The 12668-nt window shown below is 41.6% G+C and overlaps 1 protein-coding gene across 10 annotated transcripts in view; it reads right to left on the reverse strand.

Moving 5' to 3' along the window:
* Window positions 1-1066: 1066 nt before the first annotated feature.
* POU2F1 (POU class 2 homeobox 1) overlaps window positions 1067-12668 on the reverse strand; it is a 213091-nt gene continuing 201489 nt past the window's right edge. For 9 of the 10 annotated variants that reach the window (XM_070782364.1, XM_070782363.1, XM_070782391.1 and 6 more), the window contains one exon: window positions 1067-12028. In XM_070782364.1, coding sequence (XP_070638465.1) covers window positions 11718-12028 — 311 coding nt within the window. In that variant the 3' untranslated portion in view covers window positions 1067-11717. The remainder of the gene's footprint in view (window positions 12029-12668) is intronic. The other variant, XR_011564792.1, reaches the window with a different exon arrangement.

A 12668-nucleotide genomic window follows, 5' to 3' on the forward strand; every position in this document is an offset into this window, starting at 1 on the left:
TTAGAACATAAGCTTTTCACAAAGAACCACAGGGAAACAGGTGGAAATCAGTGCTTTATCTTCAGATCTGCATGTGACAAATGGGTTTTGCTTTCTAAAGTCCTTTTCATGCTTCTGAGCCTGCTGCTGTCTCTACCAAATAGCTGACTCATATTAAAATTGTTTTAAGAAAATAACTTTACAAACTGAAAAGCAAGGTATAAATATGAGACAGGGTGGACTGGGAAAGAGTGAGGCATTCTTTAACATAGGGGAGAAAAAAGCCAGTATTTGTCTTCCATTTGGGCTCCTTTCAGGGCAGCAAGCATACCTTGAGGCCATAGTGCGAGCTCTCTTTCAATCTCTGACTCCTCATTTAAGGGGATGCACAGATTCAGTTCATACACACTAGTTAAAGAGGACACCTCCCAAAGCTTGTTAACAGGCTGAAGTTCCCTCTCTCTGGGAAATTCATTTTGAGATTCCAATTTTCCTTTTTAGGCAGTCAACTCATTGCATTAAGACACTAAATGTTGGCTATAAGAAGCCAGAGGGAGCTAAGTTGTGACGCATCACACAGGAGAAGGAGAGGCCAAATTCAGGATTACCGCCCTTCAGAGGACACCAGAGAATGAGTGTTCAGGACCCAGCAAGAAATGCTAGAGGCACGTGGCAGTTTAAACAATCAATTTGGAAGAAGTCAAGTTCAATGCCAGTTCTGAAGTCAAATACACAGTGAGAGGGGAGTTTTGAAGATTTCTCTCACAGGTCAATCAAGGGCTTGTGTGTTTGATCACACAAAGTCCTCAGGCCTGAAGGAGACCACTGCCTCCAGACTCAGGGTCCCGGAAAACCACTAGGGCCTGGGGAGGGAGCACGGTGGTGGCCACAGGGCCCCATGGAGCAGAAGGGGAAGTGTGCAAGAGGCGGGTGAGGGTGGGGGAGGAGCCAGCGTGCTTACAGGGACCCTGGGGCTCCTGAGAGCACCTGCTGGAAAAAAGAAGTTGGAAGGCTTAGGGCAGTAGTGTGGGAATACGTGAAGCATCCAGAATACCAATACGACAACTTCAGAGAAACTCAAACAATATGAAAACACTTGGAAAATGGTTTAATGATGTTTTACAACAGAAATGAACTGTACAGTTACAGTAAGTTTAATATATATAAAAAATTACAGCAGACAAATGCATCTACACAAAATCTACCATTTCATTCTGATTCACTGTCACCTACACAAGCTTTCCCAAGCCTATAGAGCCCCTGCAGGCAGCCTCAGGAAGGGGATCCTATAAAGGGCACTTTTAAAGAGACAGCACCGCTCATGTTCCCCACCACCTCCTCAGGCCTCAGGAGGTACCAGCTAATTCCCCCAAAAGAGAAGTTGCTTGTGTTTCGGGTTTTCAAAACCAAGAAAAAGTGTTTCCCAAGGGCCCAGATAATGAGGTCCTGAACTCCAAGTTATCAGTTGATTCTTATGAAATATTCCTATCAGAGGGGAAATGGCTAACTAGGTATGCTGGGACAGTGAGGCTATACGATAGCCACCCAGACTGTAGTTATCTAAGCAGAAATGTAGAAGGACTCCCAATAAACTACTTATGAATTGTCACTGCCTCATTAAAGTTGCTGGACAATTTTGGAAAAAAATCATTTACACCACATCTTAAGTTTCCACAAAAGAGAACTCAAACTCACATTTTAAAGTTAAGTACATAAAACAAAACGTTTGGGGAGACCAAGGAGTCAATTTCCCCTTGTATTCCTCCCTTGACAACAGTGGAAAAACACCCCTGAATCAATATTAAAAAAAAAAAAAGGCAAGAAAAGAGAAAGGTGGTAAAGTTAAGATATTTAAAGACAGAGAGAAAGAAAACAGCTTTAGAAAAACATGATCACTGTCTTCTTAAAACAAAATGGAATCCCAATTGGGATTGGTAATCAGCAAATATTCAATCCAAATTGAACCCAGTGGAAGTTTATTACTGAATATTATGTACACTCAGAACTTTTTTGTTTTCTTTTTTATTATGAACACCTAGGCAGTGAAAACTGTTATGTTAATACATACAGAGACACACCCCAAACATACAAAAATACTATTATTCAAACTACTAAGAATAGGACAGTTATTTTCATGCTATGACTTTAAGAGCATTACACTGAAACAAGAAATGACTTTTTTTTTTTAATATCCCAGAAATATACCAAAATATACATCTAAGCTTTGGAATTACTGAGGTTAGACTAATGCAAGTGCTGGGTAATCGTACTTAATACACAAGTCTAAGGTTCTGCAGGAAAGAAATTATCTTTGGTATCTGCATCAGGCTAATATTATTAACATTTGGATTTTGCTTTGGGATAGAGCTTGTATGACCCTAAAACCAAATCCCCCCCTTCCCCAATCAACTGAGATTAAAAAGATCCATGTAAAAAGTTCCTTCATTTGCAACCCCCCACCCCCCAAGTTAAAAAGTCACAGGCATCTACCTAGCACAAAAGGTTGTGAAATACACTGCATAGTCGCACAGTGGTGCTGCAAAAGGAAACAAGTTACAATGAGGAGAAATGGAAAGCTCGATAATCGTTCTGCATGTTTTCTCACAAACAGGACAGCCACTTCCAAGCAGTTCCAGTAAAGGAAAAGAGAGAAAAGGCTCAGAAGGGCAACTTGGCGTGTATTCACCCGCCAGCACCGCCCCAGAGGTTAAAGCACCCAGCAGAGCAGCCAATCCTGCACCAGTGTCTTCAATTTCCCCCACTCTGTGGAGTCCATGGGTGCCCAGCAGCACCCCAACCATCCTAGTCCCTCTGCTAAACCCCCGTGGTGACCACGACTGTTGTAGGGGTGGATCACCGTGGTAACTATAGGGTGTGTTATCATGGTGATGGGCTTCAGTCCACTGTTTTGGAAAATCTGAAATGCCAATTTATTCCATGGCATGTTCACAAGCTGGCAAGAGTCAAGGCTACTGAGCATCTGCCTCTGTAAACCTGGAACGTGGAAAACAGACCCCCTGCCCTTCCAATACCGTCAGAGGCCCCACCTCCCCGCCCCGGCCCCCTCCTCTTAAATGCCAGGACGCCACAGACTGGATTGATGCTGAAGACTTCCCTTTTCTTTGGTTTTTTTGTTTGTTTTGAGTTTATACAATCATTAGAAAATCTTTGGTTTTGGCTGGAAATTTTAAAAATGAAGCAAAACAACACAAAGAAACCACCCTCCCCTGGCTTATAGCAGCAGTAGTAAGACCTGGCAAAGCTTTTTTTTTTTCAACATCGGGGGTGGGAATTGAAGGTTGGGAACTACATTCAAAGAAAAGGTGAAGGGCTGGAGATGCAGCTTCTAGACAGCCCAATGGATATAAGATTGTCAAATAATAATAATAATATTAATAATAATAAAAACTTAAATATTTGGATTTTTTTTGGTCATGTCAAAGGAAAAAAGTGAAATGTATATGCAGCAGTCAGGTTAAAGGAGCCTTTGGTGTGTCTTCCCTTCCACCCAAAGTCCTGAAAATAAGCAGAACCCTGAGGCCTCACAGGGGAAGGGGATGACCTCTCCCTACCAGGGAGAAGGCAAGTACAGGAGGTGATGTGTGGCCAGCAGTCAGAGATGTGGTGGGGGCTGGGGGTGTGGGGAGGGCTGGCCAGCCCCTAAGGGCAGGGTGGCGGGGAACAGATGTTAAAGAGTCCTGGGAAGACCCCTTGCAACAAAAAGAAAGAGACGATTGCAATTTGCCCTCAGCTTGCAGTAGCTTTTAAAGCAGCAACGTTCAGAGGCTTTGGGAAGTCCCACCCTAGGCTACAGGTCCCATGATGCTATAGGCCAGAGTTCAACATTACTCAGAAGAGGGAGGGCAGACTTGGCAACTCTGTAGGGGTTAGAGAAAGTTAAAGCATGTTACTCAGTCACGAGTTAGAAATGAGGTATACAATAGCTCCTGGATTTGTGGTGGGCAGAAACCCCCCACACTTACTCACCTCGTTTCTGCTATCACCACAGCTGCAGGGACTGAACTACAGTCTAATGTAGGGGAGGGCATTTCCTTGGAATGAAACCTCCTGTGGACTGAGCAATGCACACAGGCCCCCTCAAGCAAAGGTAAGAAGCTGGAAGAAGTCGGTCTCTCCCTTTTACCCGCACTCAGGGGAGACACACTATTTATGCTCCCAAAAGCCAATGTTACAACAAAGTCTTAGGCTCTCTCCTTCTCCCACTCTGAACTGTTTGCAGTTTTAAACACAACCAGGCTGGTCCACTCTCCTCTCAGAAAGTCTACGCCTTACGGAGAACGTGTAGGATCAGAACCAAAGACGTTCTGATTGTAGGCACCTCCAGCTGCCTACAACCACAGCCTTTCCTAACAGGACTGTCATTCTGCTTCTCAAAGTGCTTTCCCTTCCTGTGCTATTGTTCAGACTTAGAGACCCTTTGGGACCAGGTAGGAGCAGAGAGTCTTCTCTCCCCTTGGCTCTGCCCTTTTCAATTCAAAGGAGATCCCAATTTTAAAGAAGTGTTTGGATGTCTTATCCTGGAAACAACACTGTACCCAACTGTCTGCCTGCAGACTTCTTATATCACGCGAGAGAGCTCGATGTCACTGCCAAGTCACGAAAGAAGCCTTAAGCTGCTTTTGTGAGGTTGTGGCTGGCTCAAAACAATGATGAACAAGTAAACAAACCAAGCTCGGGGGAACTTTGCATCACACTTCAATGTTTTGCTTGCTTTTTTTTATAGAAAATTAGTTTTGGGGTCTGAACCTTCTGACAGTGTCCTGGGTTTGAACTAGAAGGTGACCCTGGGTGGCGCGGTCCTGTACAGAATGGGCTGATTCAGGGTCAGAAAGGATCATTACGGGACCGGCCCTGCCCTGCCCACCCTCGGAGCTTCGCTTCCGCGACAGCGGAGGTCTGTCACGTATGGTCTGTCTTCCCACAACTGTTTCAAGTGATGTTATCTTTAATAGTCCTGTTACCTGCTTCCTGACCTATCTAGTACTTTGAAAAGTCACATAATATTAATATCACTTTTATATAATGCCAGAATAGGATTACTGGTAAAGCTGTCATAAAGTTCTGCAACCTGATCATTTTTTGATAGAATATGAAGAACAATAAATTTCTTTTCCCTCTCCCATTTTCTGTGTCTTATCAATAGTAAACCAAAACAATGAATTACTCAAGTCTCCAGAGCCCATACGTAGAAACATTCTGTAACAATACAGCTCTACGGAAGAATAAAAGAAGGTCTTTCGGGTCTTCATGTACTCTTGCTCTTAAAAATGCTTATTCTTTACGAGTGACAGAACAACTAAATAGCATCTGAACTCACACTGGTGGTACTTGTTCTCACTGTAAGTGTTGGATAAAGGGAAATAAAAGACTCCTACTCCTATCTTTTGCCACACTCTCTCTAAATTTCCCAGCAATTCCAAGAATATCACTGCCACACTGAGCAACTCTATGCATCTTTACAGAACCAGCAGAGTGAAACTAAATAAATCTCTTTCCCAAAGCTAGGACGACCAACAAGACTTCCTTCAAAAGTGGAGATTATAGAGGCGGAAGAAGAGAGGGGAGAGGAAAAGTAGAGAGACAAATGTAAAGCTTTTTCCAAATTTCAGCTTTTTCTCCTTAATTCTGCTGCTTGTGTGGAAAACATAAGAATAAACAATGCAGTGTCTTTGGTATCCAAACGGAACCCCACTTAGGTTCTGAGAGAAGGGTCACCTACTGAAAAATAGCCTTTCTGGATACAGAGTCTATATCTGAACTTGGGAAGCCAAGAAAGTCTGTCCCACAGTCTGGCCAGAAAGGGCTCTTAACTGTTCCTAAACCACATCATTTCTCATTCAAGGCAGCCCACCAAGAACAATACTTTCGGCAGTCTCACTAACCGGTCTCTAAAGGTCACACCATCACACGTGTCGGGTGAGCTGGTTGGCTTTCAACTTCTTGATCTGGTTTTCTTCTGTTTGCATTTTTGGTCAAGACAGAATTCGCCTTGATATGAGAAAAGGAAGTGAGGTTTTAAACTGCTGTGCTACCTGCACAACATTCAATAATGTGACAGAGGGTGACAAAAAAATGTTTTACTTTAATTTCCTAAGATGCATCAACCACTCATTTCTCTTTTCCTCTCCAAATTAAAGGGTGTTGTCTAATTCTGTCTCTATTTCTCAACTACATACCCCAACATTCACACATTAATCCTTCTCTTAAGCTCTTGCTACATGAGAGGTAATGAATCATCAGAAGAGCCTGGCAGGGTCTGGGGGGCCCAGGCAGCCATAGGAAGGGATGGAAATGCCTCGAGGACCCTGAACTGGATAATGAATGTGTAACCTGCAAGCCACCACACACTGCACTGCAGCCCAGACCTTAGAGAGGCCAAACCCCAAACCCAAACACAGGGATGATCAAGTTTCCTTTGGCAAGACAGAGATAAGGAAACACACACACACACACACACACACGCAATGCAATGTTTTCCTTCTAACATAATCACCTTCTTCTCTTCCCCCCACCCCTCCCTAACCCTATAAACTGTAACCTATAAACAGGATCCCAAATACATATAGCATCAGTCATGTTTATCAATCATAATAAACATTAGTTCCACTAAATGCTACAGCTAGAATTATTTCCACTATTTATAAAGTTTTTCCTTTTTATTTATTTGGTTTTTAGTTTAAACCAGCTCTGTAACAATGCTAAGCTATGCTGAGGTATTTTATGAAGGTGCCAGAAGCTAGCTGTTACCCACCAGCATTATCCTCATGGATTAAGGTATCACCATTCAAAGTGAAAAGGAAGAGAGGAAAGGAGATCCAGATTACAGAATAACATAAAATCCACGAATGTTTACTGCTTTAAGCAAAGGCTGAGGGTAGAAGAGCCTACACATGGAACTGCTTCATGAATAAGGATGTTCAGAAGAAAGCAACTTCACAAATCATATGGAAATCTGGGTATAAACTGGAAAACTGAGAAAAGACATATTCCCTGCCTTCTGGCTGGATCCTTTCAAATATCTTACTGAAAATTTCAGGGGTGTCCCATTTAAGTTCTTTAGATTAAGAAAAGTATATGGTAGAACAGGATTAGTATTAGTTTTTAATGGTGAAAGCAATTTATTTATCCTATTTTTGTCCAAGTTCATATTTGTACTGTGTGCATAGATGGCCAGGGCTGCAATTAAACTAAATGCTTTTCACACACACATACAAAAAGGAACTCGCAATGGTTATGATCAACTGAATCCATCAATTCTTGCCCATTTGAGTCAGCTCCCTGTCCATTCTCTCTCGTTTCTTCCTATTGTAATGATTTCACTTTTCTCTTGGTAAAAGTTTTGTGAGGGTGATATGGTTTGGGAACAACTTTAGACTATGAACTACAAAGAGTTTATTTTGTAAGCCAAGTGTTTATTATATACTAATTGCAATGTTTACTATCAGGATCTACAACTTTAAAAATCTACATTAATTTCCTGTATTTGCAAACGTATCCAGCTTTCCCAGCAATTTAAATAGAAAATTTAACGTTAAAGATTGGGCTGAATTTAAATATTGTGTCAAGCAAGTATCTGTGCTTCTGCATAATATATAGACACGGTTCTCTCCCACCTTCTCTCCCACCAAATAAATGAGGGGTAATAGAACAAAATAACGTAAGAGAGAGGTATATGTGCTTTTCTTCCCAACGATGGATGAACTGTGTAGAATAAATTGGCAAGATAATCTCACTAAAAATCTTTTAATTAATCTTATTTTCCCTTTTAGAAAATGCTAATTTCTAATAATGCTACCATGAAGTACAAATCAGTATGGCCCTAAACAAAATCAAAGTTGGATGCCTTTGGTTCCATTTCTCTAGTAATAAGTTGGGCAAACTGGGATGGTATTGATCTTTCTTAACAAACAAATAAAAGAAAGTGTGTTTTATATCAAGTCATAAATGGATAGGAACAATTTTTTTTTTAATTCTAAAAGACTGCCTATATAACTTCAGAAACATTTAAACTAACATAGCACTCAACATATTTCTTAACTCAAGAACAATAATATTGTTCTTCTGAGAAGCCCTTTTCTAGGTCTTTCTCCTCTGTCCTTTAGATTTATACAGGGTACAAAGAAAGTTTATAACCAAACTGCCCTGCCTGTGATAAGCAGGATTGAGGCAATTACATTCATCACTCCCCAGGCAGGGCCCATTACCATGGGCAAATATAGTATCACTATAAATGCATTTGGAATTAGTCTTTGGCTTAATATGTGTTAACCAAATTCAGGAATAAAATAAAACCTGGATAAAGATTAAGGGGAAAACAAAGAAGGACCACAATGAACTGTGATGACCTACCTGGTCTTTTCTCTTAGAAGCGCAGAAACTCTACCAAACATTTCTTTTTGGCCAAATGGACTCCTTAATTTCCAGACTCTCCCATATAAGGTGGCTAAAAGTTAAGTCTGAGTACCTTAGCTTAGGAGATTCAAAGCATTTCTTGAGATGATAAAAAAGATGATACAAAGTAAAAAAGGACTAAAGGCTGAGTCATCAAGCAATATGGTCAGTAGACAATCTAGGGATGATGACGGGGATTCAATTTTAAGTTAAACACCCATCAACAAGCTGTTTTAGTGTTTCATGTATACATTTCACAACTTGTTTCTTAAATAAGAGAATAAAAGAAAAATTCTAAGAGTTACCTTTGTCTAAAGGATATATTTCTTCTTTCGAACACAGGTTTTTATGCTGGTTTTAAGTTTATCCTCACAAAGTGATCCACACTCATACCCACACAAAGGCAGAATCCCTTTATCCCAAACTGATTAGCGACTACAGACAGGGCAGGGAATAGAAGACCATTGTACTGACACTTAAAGCTTAGTATCTTTTTCTTAATATGAAAGTCTATTGGTGATCTTATTTCGGAGAGGGAGTATTTCTGAGCCACACGGGGAAACAAACACACACGGCCTTTCCTTGCTCCTCCTCCTAATCCACTGGGCTTGAGTCCCTTGGGACTCAACACTTCCTTTGGTAGCGATTTGGGAAATGAATGCTACAACCTCTAACCCAGTCTGGTGGGTATCAGCGTTTTCCTCCCTGAATCCTTCCTCCTAACCTACCACTCCCAAGGGAGGGACCATCCCTGTGGGCAGCTACAGTATAACTGACAGCCCTAAAATCATCTGCACAGACTAAAATTAGAGACGTCAACTCAGGAAAAGGTTAAATTCAACTACATCAGAGAAACAGAGGGATGAAGAGGAGAACAATTAGTAACTGACACTGCCATTCTATTTACACACCAAACTAAATAAACTACTTAAAAAATCAAGTTAATGTCTGCCCAGAGGATATTACAATTTACCAACATAAAAGATTAAAACAAGCAGCAACTTTTATATAAAATTAATAAAGACAAATGAAAAAAAGAAATTGTCAGTAGCATCTATCTCCTCAATGTGTCTGAACTGCACGATATAAACTAGTCCATTAGTACAGCAGCTTGCTAAAAATTGACTTTGGTTCAAGCTTAGTTAAAAAAAAAACAACATTAAAAAAACATACCACACATAATAACGGTGGATGGACATTTGTTATCGTTTCCCTGCTTGCAGTTCACTGATTTTAGAGGGATTTTAGGAAGGTGAAGGGTACTTTGTGAAATAAAATGGGAAGACAAAAGAAACAGAAGAAAAATTAACAAGGGAACTAAAACGTTTCTGGCCTTTTAATATTAATATGCCTGTCTCCAACTTGAATGATCACAAACAAAAACACACACTGTGTCTGTATCACTGCCTTTCCCAACACTGAGACAAATACACAGAATTCAAGCTCCCTCGTGGACACAAGCAGAGCAAGAAGAAGAAAAATCACCTGTAAGCTCTCTCTCAGCCCCAAGCTTGGAAGGGGAAAAAAGTGCAGTCATGGAACCACTGGAGATGTACACAAGCACCCACAGATGCCAGGCGGGAACCTTTAATTCCAATAAGAAGGGAGCTCAAATGAGCTGCATTGCAGCGATCCAGTCTTTGGGAATTTTTTTGGATACAGATACTATAATAACAGAACACTGACAAAAAGGGAAATCCAATCTCCAGGTTACCCTTCCTGGAGAAGGGAAACCTTCATTCCTATTCATCTCCTTCCATAAACATTTCCTTTTCATGGGCTCATTGACATCGTCTAGAAACACCCTGAAAACAATTATAGAAGCTAACTGCCTTCTACAATGAATAAAGAGATGTGTATTGCCATTTAGACCTACCTAGCAGGAGCATCACTAACAAACCAAGAAGACACGTGAGGTGTGTACAAAGTTCCTGCTCAAAGTCTTTCAAAGGTTCAACAGATCCCATATCTGGCTAATTAGTGCCTTCTCCAGTCAGAGAACCAAGGAGAGTATCAGGGTTAGAGGAACCGATAAGCCATCTACTGAAAAGGAAGTCTGTGGCTGGAGGAAAACGTGGTAACCTCACACTCCTCTCATCACACCTCTTTGGGTGATCCAAACCAATGAAAAACAGTCTAGTAGAGTTCCTTCAATAAACAAAAGAAGGGAAAAGGTTCCCAGTTTCATTTTCTTCTTTGCCAAGTAAGTTAAAGGAAGTTTGGATGAAAAACTTCCACAAAGTGGAAAAAACAAACAAACACACCGACAGTAGGAGCATTTCAGGAGATAAGAAATCAGGAGAACCACCAAGTCAGGTGTCTGCAGTAGTCTTTGCTCTTTGGAACCAAATCCTGCCCTGCAACATGCACAGCCGTTTCCATTCAAAGTAGCAGAAAGCAGCACTGTCGCACCACAGGATCTGGGCCTCAGGTCAATGATCTGGGGTGAGTGAGAGCTACAGTTCAGCAGGAATTCCTTCCTACACAAAAGTGCTCCAAAGGCACCACCTGATGCGGGGGAGGGGGCGTGTGTGGAGTGGGAGTGTTTGCACACACTGCCTTCAGCTTCTGCACCAAGCCTCTTGCATAAGTGGCAAAAGAAAATAATTTTCTAGCACCTCTGTAAGAGTCATCAAGGATAAGGAAACCGACAAGAACATTCCCCGCAGTTAAGAGCGTAAGTCCCCCCTCACCCTAAAGCCCTCCCACCCCACAGTGTGGGAGCTCGCTGAAACAGGATCCAGGAGCGAGAGATAAACATGTCCAAACTATATATATATATATATATATAAAACAATAACAACAATAACAATAGAGATACAGTAATACAGGCCTGCCTAAATTGTACCAGTTAAGAAAGGAACCCCCAACACAATTGATATGATTATAAACACCTTGTTATGACTTAATGGCCTGTACAACAGACCCATAGAAATGATTTTTTTTAAAGAAAAAGAAATTTAGACAAACAAGAAATCCCCTTCCTATGTCGGAATTGGTAACCCACCTTAACTCGTCATCATGACTGCTGGAAATGATAAGTAGTCCTTTCACTTATTTTTTTGTTTGTTTTTGACTTTTTGTTTCTGCCTTTTTTTTTTTTTTTTTTTTTAAATTTTTGGTTAGAAAGTTCTCCAATCCATGAAGCAATCCTGAAAAGACAGTGTTTTATTAAAAAATTAGGCAAATTTGCTGTCCCATCTCCATCTCTTTTTTCCGCCGTGTGTTTTCTCTCTTCTCTCCCTCCTCTCCCTTGCCCTCGCAACATGGCAACAGGAAGTCCATCACATGTTTCAGTCTCTGCCAGCAGCGCCGCGCGGCCCAGCTCACTGCGCCTTGGAGGCGGTGGTGGTGGTGGAGGCAGCCCCGCTGGCAGAGGCCACAGTGAAGAGAGAGTTCTGGATAGACTCAGCTGAGGTGGAGGTGGCATGAAGGCTGGCTACAGGTCCAGAATTCCCTGCAGAGGTTGCAGCGGCAGAGACCAAGCTAACTGGATTGCTGGTGAGCAGAGAGAGGTTCTGAGGGGTCAGGAAGAGAGGGGCGGTCACGATGTTGGGGGCTCCTCCTGCGTTGGCGAATACCAGGTTCCCAGTCGCGTCCAGTGACGTTATTGGCAGAGAGCCACCAGAAGCAAGAGCTACAGACAAACCCCCGGAACAGGCAGGAAGGAGAGTGTTAGTACCAGCCTGGAGAAGACCAAGAACGCATCAAACGTCCTAAGCGCTCCTACAACCCTGATGAAAAAAGTTTATCCCTTAGCTGAATTTTTCCCCTTAATCACAGTGCTATAATTTACCAACCAAAGATTACTTATAATTTTAAAAGAGCCTAGAGGACTGAAAACTCTAATGAGCATGAACAGGATAGGAGAGAAGAGAATCAGAGTTATATTTTTACCTTGAAATCTCAACTTATTTCATCTACCCAGAAATATTTGTTAAATCCAATAATTTTGATTTAATGAAAATTACTGACTAAAGTAACTCCATTCAAAAGACTATTTTTTCCTGTATCTGAAAACCCCCAACAATCCCCTCACCCATATAATCACACCCTCACATGTATATCTGAGGGTTTTTCCTAGTGGCATTAAAATTTTGATTTCTTACATAATTAAAAAAAGCAAGAGGAACTGAGGGAATGTCCCTGACTTTGGACATGATCACACAATGAGTACAGAACAGTGAGTCCGGGTGCAGCTTGGCATTCTCTGAGACCCCAGGCTTAGGGGCATAGTCCAGTTCGGTACTCAGCTGTGTCTTTTTAGCATCACCACA

This window comes from Bos indicus, chromosome 3 (genome assembly GCF_029378745.1).
Source record: "Bos indicus isolate NIAB-ARS_2022 breed Sahiwal x Tharparkar chromosome 3, NIAB-ARS_B.indTharparkar_mat_pri_1.0, whole genome shotgun sequence".
Taxonomy (NCBI): Eukaryota; Metazoa; Chordata; class Mammalia; order Artiodactyla; family Bovidae; genus Bos; species Bos indicus.